This window comes from Megalops cyprinoides, chromosome 2 (genome assembly GCF_013368585.1).
Source record: "Megalops cyprinoides isolate fMegCyp1 chromosome 2, fMegCyp1.pri, whole genome shotgun sequence".
Classification (NCBI taxonomy): domain Eukaryota; kingdom Metazoa; phylum Chordata; class Actinopteri; order Elopiformes; family Megalopidae; genus Megalops; species Megalops cyprinoides.
This window is the reverse complement of record NC_050584.1, coordinates 42381897-42392654: the sequence shown is the minus strand read 5'-3', so window position 1 is coordinate 42392654 and position 10758 is coordinate 42381897. Positions and strand designations below refer to the sequence as shown.

General features: G+C 43.1%; 2 protein-coding genes across 2 annotated transcripts; one reads left to right on the top strand and one right to left on the bottom strand.

Annotated features, from left to right (window-relative positions):
* The first annotated feature begins 693 nt into the window (after window positions 1–693).
* On the top strand, window positions 694–3082 carry timm13 (translocase of inner mitochondrial membrane 13 homolog (yeast)). The gene is made up of 3 exons (XM_036521919.1): window positions 694–908; window positions 1377–1445; window positions 1628–3082. Exons 1-3 carry the CDS (start codon window positions 789–791, stop codon window positions 1724–1726), a joined length of 288 nt encoding a protein of 95 aa, XP_036377812.1. The 5' UTR covers window positions 694–788; the 3' UTR covers window positions 1727–3082.
* Window positions 3083–3388: 306 nt separating this feature from the next.
* tmprss9 (transmembrane serine protease 9) lies at window positions 3389–9981 on the bottom strand. Its single transcript, XM_036522776.1, has 15 exons — window positions 9840–9981; window positions 9528–9655; window positions 8461–8528; window positions 8056–8231; window positions 7806–7847; window positions 7584–7697; window positions 7099–7264; window positions 6706–6980; window positions 6287–6429; window positions 5797–6055; window positions 5449–5562; window positions 5061–5229; window positions 4474–4739; window positions 3974–4110; window positions 3389–3550 (listed from the first exon to the last, which is right to left on the bottom strand). Exons 1-15 carry the CDS (start codon window positions 9979–9981, stop codon window positions 3389–3391), a joined length of 2361 nt encoding a protein of 786 aa, XP_036378669.1.
* Between the last annotated feature and the right edge of the window lie 777 nt (window positions 9982–10758).

Below are 10758 nucleotides of genomic sequence, written 5' to 3'. Positions count from 1 at the left end.
CACCATAATGACAATGTTTGACAATGTGAATTTGTCATCCTAATATGTTGCAATATAGCGCCACCCTGAGTGCAAACAAGTTACACAAAATGTAATTTCTCATTGGATTCATTTGTATTGTCTACATGCAGGAATTCAGAATTCAGTTTCACCCGATTTTCAAAACTGTAACATTCCTTTATGTTCCTCCATGTAACTGTAGAATATTTTATGTAGCTGAATATATACAGGGAAATAGCAAATTCCTACAAAATAGTTTAGCATATTTCGTATTCTTAAGTCAGTTAATTTAAGTCCTTAAAGTTTGTTTTCATGAGCATCTTGCAGAGACATCAGCGTTCACATATATGCATACCCCTCTTCTCTCTTTGACTGTTGGTAAAACTATCACAACTATCAAGTCTGATATCAATAACCAGAATACATTATCAAAGCGTTGCAAATTTACATGGTAGAAACTTACACCTAACAGAACGATATTTATAACTTTTCAATTTCTAAATGTGACAATACATGCTCGTCAGCGATAGGCTCTCTGTGGGCTGTAAACCATCAGATTGCCATTGGACATTGGCTAAGAAGACAACCATCATCTAAAGGCTCCAAAGACGATTGACCACATTTCCCACGCTTCTTTGCGTCAGGAAATTGTGTCGGGGGAAACATCCGGCGCTTGTCAAGGGCATAGAGCGATCCCTTTCTTACTGCAGTTCGTTACAGTCACGTGTGACGTCTAGGTTTATCGTTCTTGAGGTTATTTTATTGTTAGATAATACTTCATAGCTAACATGGACAGCTTTGGTTCGGATTTTTCATCAGGTGCCGGATCCGGTAAGATGGACACCGGAACGATAATGGAACAAGTCAAAGTACAGATTGCAGTCGCGAACGCACAGGAGCTTTTACAGGCAAGTAATGTTAGCCAGCTGGCTAGCTAGCTAGCCACTAACCAGAACAGTTAGATAAAGCCGGGTTCTGGGCCTACATAATCTTAAAACATTATGGCTAACTTTAGTTACCTACCTATTACACTGTCGCTTTATGTTACATTCAAACATGACTGAGATCCAGCTGAAAGCCTTTGTATTTAAAATCGTATACCTTGTGAAACTAACTTTATTTAAACACGCTCCTCAGCTAAGTGGCTAGCTATACTCTTACTAGATGTACCGACAAATTTTTTTAATTACCTACAGTCGTCTCTGAATTAGCTATGACTGGCTTTCAAGAAATTTCAGATGGTTATTAAGGTCTGCTGACAATTATGACCCATATTTAGTTAGCTAGGTATGTTTTTTGGTGTTATATGGTGAAAATCGAGATGGCAAGGTTAGCAGGTGGTATTATTTTTGATATACCTTTCCTCTATGTTGCAGAGAATGACTGATAAATGCTTCAAGAAGTGCATTGGCAAACCAGGAAGCACACTGGATAACTCTGAACAGGTAGGTCAATGTCCACAGTTAATTAGAGTGCATTCATTTTTGTTTTCAGGTAATTAGCTGTATAGCTAGCTACACCATTACAACATGAACCTAGTTTTTGTATATTCCATTATGACTGCAAAATAAGTTACTAGTATAGTATTAGTTTAGGTTGTCACTAAAGCTGTCTTGTGTTTGTGCAGAAATGCATAGCCATGTGCATGGATCGGTACATGGATGCGTGGAACACTGTGTCCCGGGCCTACAATTCCAGACTGCAGAGGGAAAGGGCACGGATCTAAGCCATCACCACCCTGTCCTTCCACAGTCCCATGAATTCCTTACACAAAAGTAGTTCACTAAGGCAGCTAACGAAGCGAAAGAGTCACCCGCAAAACCCTCCACACCAACTCCCTCTGACAGGTCTTCACTAGTACCTCAAAGCTGCTGATGTGAACTGCAGACATTTTGAAAGAATAACAAGGATTCTTCAGTCCTGTGTCATGTTTCCCTTTCTTGTAAAGGAACAAGGGTCATAAACGATAAATTTGGAGCTGAAGGGAATAATTCTGATCATTGTTATACTGTGCCTCAGTGGCAGATAAGTTTGCACCCCTCTGGACTTGCCTGCTCATTGTTACTGCGCTGCGAATGTGAAGCCATGTGCTGCCATGCAGTCTGTATTCTGTAGTCTCAGGCTGTATATTGAGAAAACGCCTCCTCCCTTAGGGGAGGGAGTGAGGGGATGAACTGGGTTATCTTACCATCTCTACTCTACAAACCCAGTTTCATTCAAGGGGAAATTTTATGCACAACTTTGTGTTTTCATAAGCGTGACCTCAAAACCCAATCCTACAAACATAGCTATATCAGGATACGCGTGGGGAACAAAACATCATTGTCAGATTCGTTTTTTTGTTTGTCACACTATCTGCCAACCACAGTAGTGAGTCTGTTTTCCCAGTGTCCTCTGTGGCTAAAGACTTTGGACTGAAACCAGCCTGCTTTGTGTGCGTGGTATGTCAGTGCTCTGGGAACCTCTTTCCCTCGTTCACCTGATTGACTTATAGTGGGACTGCTGAAGGCACAGTCTATGAGTGCAGTGCAGGGAGACAGTGGTCTTGTTCGTACTGTGTGGTTGCAGATGTATTTTTAAAACTATGCTAATTAAACCCGGGTGTTCTGTATTCTCCTGTCAACTTTGATTTAGCATTTGTTGTTTAAAACCACCCCTGGAACCTGCAATGACCTGCCGCAGTCAGAACGGTAGTGGAATGACAGGTTTTATGGAAGAAAGTGCAAGAAGGACAAGGATAGATAATTACAAACTGTGTAGGGGCTTCTAAATAAAGGCCCTTTTATTCTGTAACCCCAACACATGGAATAAAAATATTTCATCATGTACACACAGCAGTGACACAGACTCTGTGTCTTTAGTAAATGTGTCCACAAGCTGTTCACACAATTGTTTCCTCATTTGAGTTCCGAGTTGGAGACTGACGCACAGACTAGCACACACACTCTACGTGATGAGGTAATGTCTGACAGAGATGAGAGATTTTGATATTTAACAGAGTCCAGTGTTTTTCTTTGGAGCAATAATGTATAAAAGTACATAATTCGTATCATGCTATTTCAACATTTTTCATCAATAAATACAGGCAAATATATACATATTTAATTCTGCATTGATGATGCTTTCGTTAATGTAGAATGTCCATGTCCCTTAGAAAACAGGTACGGTCAGATGTAGTGGTTTGTGACCTCTGTAGTCTGTGAAGCTGCCAGTATTCTCCAAATTATTTTCTGATGGCTGGAAGAGTAGTATAGACCTCTGAAATCTATACATTGTAAGCCACAGAACACTTTCCAAGAACAGGTAGTGGACAATAAAGTCATATTTTAAAGGCAGAAAAGGTTCTGTGTGTTGGGATGAGGGCTGTTGCTTTCTCTTCCATCGGTTGTTAAAAAGGCAAGTACTGAGATATCCATTGTCTAATGGCAGTGACTCGTATGTAAACTCCGGGGAATCCAATCCGTCCACAGCCACGGCCCCAGCTGGTCACCCCCGCCACAAACCAGTGGCCGGAGGGTTCACGGCAGGTCAGCGGGCCTCCTGAATCTCCCTGTGGCAAAGCAAGAATACAGTCACTCTTTGCCAGAGGAAAGGTCATTCAGATAGATTGGAGGCCCTGAGACACTGACGCACTTAAGACGATGGCCGAGTTACATAATCAGCTTAAGAGGCTTTGCCACTGTTTTAGTATGGAAAATGAACACTGAAAAAGATAAGGATCGTTGGGTGAAGTGCAGGTATTTCTGTGAAGACACAACTGTTCCAGGTATTAAAGTTCAGCTCAGAATGTCATTGCTCCACACTAGCATTGCAATGTCATTTTAGGGTCCAGAAAATGAATGATGCATGGAGAAGAACCAAACAAATAATGTCAAAACTACATGTTATTGATTTTGAACTACTGCATTTGGAGGGAGGGAGAGAGAGAGAGAGAGTGAGCAATGGCATATGGCCCACAGTGTGAAGTTCTTACCATACATGTGTCTTTCCCACCCTCCATGAAGCCTGCACACATCATGTTGCTGCTTAGCCCATCCCCATAGGCCTGCCGACATTCTGATTGGTCAATGATACTGACAGCAGCTTTTTGCAAGAAGTTGGCCAGTGCACCTACGAGAGTGAAAGAATGCAGAGTCTGTCAGCCGTAAATGATAGAAATAATGAATAAATGGTCAAAACATTTTTGGGCAGGGAGGGAACACAGAGACACTGAGCTCCCAACCTTGGTTTGATAAGTGAGCATCTGAAATGATTATCAATACGCAAAAACACCCTAAAATTCTGTAATTACAGGTGCTGACCTTTCAGTGCTACACCCTCTTTAGAACAATGCTCTGACAAAGCTTCAGCGCTTGCAGTAGAGAACAAGAGATTTCCTGAATGCAGCACCTGAAATGATTCAGGTTATAGCTGTCTGGGAACAGGTTCAGTAGATCAGGGCAGCGGTGCCTCCCGACGTGTTGTTCAGCTCACCTCCCTCACTCAGCGCACCCCAGCCAGCGATGTAGCACTCGGCCGTGCTCGGGAAGCTGTGCACGGGGGAGGGGAGGCAGACGGACTGGATGGTGTAGGACTGCGGTGCTGGAACTGACAGCTCCAGCAGCGCCACGTCAAACCCCATGCTGGTCCGGTTGAAGTTCGGGTGCAGGATGACCCTCTGTAGGGGGATGACCAGAGCCCCTATTCCAGAGCGGAACACAGAACCCAGACTGACCGTCCAGCCACCAGGGTTCGGGTCACTGTGAAATTAAAGAGCAGTGTTTAGACCAGAGTGGAGTTTCCTGGACTATCTCTGTGTACTCTGAGGTACACTGTCAACATACTCTCAAATATTTTTGCACAGTTAATGCATGAGAAGCAAGCTCGGCAAAAAGATTTTCAATGCAGCACTTTACTCTTAACACACTGATGCATTGCAGTTTGCATTAGCTTACAAGCTTATTTTTGTCATTTTCTTACATATTTCTTTTAATAAAATGCGTGATTGTCGCATGCAGTCATTTCCTTTGTAAAAACACGGAAAGCAAGGAGCAGCCACAGACAGGCAGTAGCGCATGTACCTATTGAAGCAGTGGGCGGCAGTCAGGAGCCACTTGCAGTGTATGAGTGTGGCTCCACAGCGGTGGGAGCGCTGGTACTGCAGGCTGCCAATCCACGGCCACTCACCCCTCCGCGAGGTCACTCCACCCACGATCCTCTGGGAGCCCACGGCAGGACGATGCCCGCAGTCTGGACAGAAGGGGCCACAGGTTAATAAGGAGTCATGGCCACTGAAATACTTGAGGACTGAGCTGCTTGAGGAATGTTGACATTCTACAAGGTTTTACCAACTTCCTACAAATGCACATTTTAAACCTGTCTTTAACCTTCTGTCAGGTAAATTGACATTAAGATCAATCAGCTTGCAAAACTGATGTCATGTGAATGAAAAGCAAAGAACACACTCACCACAGTTTTTCTCATCAGCTTTGTTAGGGCAGTCAACGATTCCATCGCATTCAGGATTGACTTTACTGATGCAGCTGCCCGCACCACACTTGTAGTCACCACTGCAGTTTATGGCTGATGAGAAAACAGCTAAATTAATGAATGTGATCACATAGTTGATTCACCGCTATGAACTGACTGCAGTCAACTCATGATAACCAGCATTTTGAGTCCACTCTGCCACTGATGGAACCATAGATTAGCCAAAGTAACACACTGCAGTCACAAGCACCACACTGCTTTGTGACAGGCTGTCTGGAGTTCCTTCCACGTGGAAGATAAAAGAGTCGAAGAAAAATTCTTCATTACCTGGAAGGTGAGGAAATGTGACCAATGATCTGTGGGAGAGGTCATCAGTGCCTCCAGTAGTGGCTACCGTTGCTTTAACTGGCGCAGGACGAACTGACTCTGGGTTGGTGTGGCTTAAGATCCAGTTGCGTAGCCTCGTGACACGGGAGTACACCCCAGGTTTGTTGACCTGAGCGCAGCCCACTCCCCAGCTCACCACCCCTGCCAAGAAGAACTGTCCAGGGGCCTCCTCGCAAACTAGCGGCCCTCCAGAGTCACCCTGCGGTCCAAAAATGCACATGCATTAAAAACGCATAGCCAACAGAGCAGTGCAGCCAGTGGAGCAGTTCATTGCTCACTGCTCCTTCTCCAGGGCTCAACCAAGCAATGGCAGTTTAAAACAGCACATCAGTATACACTGATATAATGTTTCCATTCTGGAAAAGTATAAGTAAGCAACACCTCAGCCGTTAAGCTACAAGCTCCCACAAGCTCTCTGTGCTCTCCTCACCTGACAGGAATCCACCTTGCCCTGCAGGAAGCCAGCACACATCATGTTGTGGGTGACAGCTCCCCTGTAAACGGTCGACTTGTTGCAGACCTCGGAGCCGATGATCTTCACTACCGCTTTCTGAAGAGTGGACGGCACTTCACCTTCCCACAAACACGACACACAGTGAGAGCAAGCAGAAGGCCACCACAAGATACGTGACAATGGAGCTGTCAGGTGCCAAAAGACGTGATAGATAAGAACTATGATGGAGGAAAGAGTGGGACAGGAAGGTGGAAAATATGTTGGCAGCCCATGTTGATAAAAACGCTTCTTAAAATCCTGTTAAAAGAAACGAGCCTTTTGGATTTCATGGGATGCCTACTGGAGAGGATTTCTTGGGAGATTTCGTAGTGGAGAGCAGCACTGCGATCACTCACTGTTGTACTGATGGAGTGCTCCCCAGCCAGACACCACACACTGTTGCCCGGGGCTGAAGACATGGGAGGTGGATGGCAGACAGACAGGCTGTACGTAGGAGCTGAAACTGAGGGGGGTCTCCAGCTCCAACACTGTTACATCATTGTCGGTGGTCATAGGGTCATATTCCGGGGACACGGTGATGGACTTGATGTTCATCAGTCTAGACTCTGGTTCTTCCCCACTAACCAGATTGGCCCCGACCAGGGCTGTCCAGTCCTTTGGGTCCTTATCTCTGCATAGGGATAGTGATAATGATAGACAGTGAAAACCATATCCCTGTCACTCAGGAACAGAGCATACTTCTATAGACTCAGGTATTACAATTAGCATTAAATGGCTGCTCTTATCACCTCTCAAAGCAGTGGGCAGCACTGACGAGCCATCTCTTATTGATTATGGAAGCACCACAGGTGTGGCGGCCCTGAAACTTCAGACTGACTTGCCAGGGCAGCTCTCCATGCCGGGCATCCTCACCCCCCACCACCCGGCTGCTCATGGCTGGGCGCGTGCCACAGGCTGAGGGACAAAGGCAGCAGCATCAGACAGCAATAAATGCTTACAAACAAGTGACAAATGCAGCTAAAAGTACAGGTCATCTTTAAGTTGAAGTGCAAACCTGGCCGTAATTTCAAATGTACAAAGATTCTGGAGAAAAAGACTGCTTCTACTTCAACCACAAGAGTTAAGAATAACATATGGAAGAATAACATACAGTATATTAGGATTATAATATAATTACTCATTTTACTCGGTAAAGTGCTCACTGACCCCAATAGCAATGTCTGCTTTGCATTACTTGTGACAATGTGAAATAAATGATGGGGGAGGTACTCACAGCAATGAGCCTCATCAGAGGCATCTGCACAGTCTGGGATGGAGTCACACTCTGGGTTGGGCTTGGTGACACACTCCCCATTGTCACAGGCGAAGGTGCTGTCAGGACATCTGCCTGAAAGAACGGTGTCATGTGGTTGAGTGAATGTGCTACAGTGACTAACCTCCCAAGCCTATTAGGGTACCAAGGCTCCCACAGACGAACATACACCTACAGGCTCACCTGTGTCATCTCCAATGTTATAGAAAGACTTCCCACTGGCTCCTGTTAAAATAACGTGAAAGTGAAATAACATGAAAATAAACAACAGCACAACAGATATTTATCATCTGCCACCTTAAAAAGTTTAAGCAATGTTGATGATGGGCATAATCAAATTTCAAAGAGGTCACAGCCCCACACAAGATGTTTGGCTACAGCCCTAATCTCAGCATTACAGTTGCAGTGATGATGTTGCCAGTGATCACAATACCCAGCAAGACGATAGCATCGATCTCCCCGAACTCTGGCACCACCAGGGGACGTCCATGCAACAGAGCATCCAGCCCCACCCTCAGGATGTCCTGGATGAAGTTGTCGGAGTACTTCTGTGCCTTGGATACTCGAAAAATCAGCCTAAAGGTTGCCATCACGTTACCGTTGACGTTCCTGAACAAATTTGAACAAATATTTTGACTGTAATGTAACTAACAGCCATTGAACAAGTACTGAAAAAATACCTCTGCTGCTTGCTTTATGTCACCAATTATTTAAATACTGGATGTACAAACATTTATACTTCCACTTTTGAGAGAGGTCTGACAGCAATCCTTGTGTGTAATGATCCAGATGTTTAAATGTGACAGATTGACGTGGAAAATAAATGAACCTCACCTACCCATAAGCTACAATATTGCAGCTCACAAAATGAGAGGCTATTGATGAAGCAATGAAGACATGCCTAATCTGGAAAAGGACAGGAAAAAGTATTCAATTAGCTTCTCAGTTTGCTTCAGCTTTGTTTTATATTAAAAAGCAAATCATTGATTAATGATAAATGTGTTTCAGCCATTCGCCATTAAAAAACCTGAAAGCAAATATTTTTCAACAAAGAAAACTGAAATGTGTCAATATGACATGCTTATCAAAAAGGTAACACCAGTTTTCAAATAATTTTACGCATAATTTTACGCTTTTGCTTTGCTTTGAAATAATGTTATCCTTGCATACAGGTTAATCAGAAGAGCAGCTTTATCAGAAACTACCACTCTCAAATTTGGGATAGAAATGAAAGTATCACCACTATAACATAATAGACAAATACACATTTCTGGATCCTCAAAAGTTTTGGAGATTTGAGATTGTTTTTAAAACAAAATATTTAGTCTCATACATCCACCTCTCAAACAGTTCATAACACTTTGCTAAAATATCTCAAATAGAGATGCAAGGGCTACTACAAGGGGAGAGTAGATAGCATCTGACAGATCTGCGTAATATGACTCCAACCTCAAAACATAGATATACGAAAATCAGCTGTGTGACAACTAAACAAATCAGCTCCTTAAAAAAACTAAATAAATCAGCTCCTTTACCTCCTCCTGCTTCTTATCTAATACTTCATGTATTATTTATTTGAATATATTAGTATAACCTACAGCTTGTACGTCTTCTCTTAAATCATATTTTGTTTACTCATGCATTTATATAATCATGTTTACGTGCATGGATTGCTCTCTATTGTTGTAACCTACCCATTATATTCAAGGGAGCTCACAGTGTAACACCGGTATACAATGGCTGCATCACAATTCATTGCTTCTGGCAAATTCTGATAAATTAAATTCTAGAAAATTAATAAATACAGTAAACAAGCCAGGAAGTAAGTAATACAATTCAATTTCTGGAAGTTATGGAAAAGTAAGAAGAATTAAGCTGCAGGTCCTGAGTGCTCTCTGGTCTCACCTTTGTCTTAATGGTGGAGGAGAGCACCATGGATAAAGCAGACATCCCGTCTTGCACAGCAGGGTCGTACTTAAATCCTCTCAGTTCCACCGTCTCCATAAAATAGTGGTCTTCTTGCACCAAGTACGCTGAAAACATCAAGAAAGATTTAAAAATACAAACACATACTTTATTGTGCCCTGTCAAAAGAGTATGGGAGTGATGAAATAAGGGAAAGCTGTTCTGTTGGCATGTCTCATGATGTGGCTCTGTCAGAATCAAAGCATTCTAAAGACGGTAACAACTGTATATATTCTGCTTTGTTTCATTCACCAAACAAGAGGCCCACAAAGACCCCGATGACAAGGAAGATCAGGACGAAAACCACAGCAATGCTCCTGCAGCATGTGGAGCTGTTGCGGTCAGTGGAGGGTTCAGCTGGGGGCCAGCTGTCCACATTTTTCTTCACCTCCATCATGGCCTGGGGGCCTGTCCCTACAAGCAGGCCTACTGCGTCTCCACCTGTAAAGAGGAAATGGGATCTTCTGCATATGGTTTTACAGTGCTTGCTAAGGTCTGAGAACAATTGGCATAAAAAATCCAAATCCTTGTTCCCCATTGAAATGTGTCATCAAATAACTGACATTTTAGAGCCTTAAATGAGTTTAAAAATGGCATAAGGGTTTCCGTAATATCCCCCAATATCATTTTCTTCACGTAACCATCACCTGGGGATAAATCTAGTGACTGGATTGTGTTACTGACAACAATTATATTTAACAATAATGGGTGAGGCTCTTAGGAAGGAAAGAGAAACTGGACTGAAATTTCAGAAAGCCCAACAATGGTCCCAGCAAAGTAACATAGACTTACAATCAATGTTTATTCGATGGTTATTTTCTGAATTAAGGATTCATTGCTTAAGTATGTTTTAAAAACTGGAGTCACAAACTCCGTAGGCTAAACTTTCAGTAGGCTAAAACTTTAGTAATCCCCTCGCTATACGTGCCACGCACCTTAAATGCAAAGAAAAACGTTTTTTTCCAACTCTGCTGATTTTGTAGTTCCTAGTACTTCAGATCGTTTTGTAGCTATACTTTGTTACCCAGGTCCAGCATACAGCTCCTCAAGTACAACTCCTGGTACAGTAGGCTATTGAATCATAAATCGCAACTAGTCTGTATAACTTGTAAAGCTGTAAACGAGAACATGGCTCTTGGAATGCGCACAGATGAGCTAATCTACTTTAAAA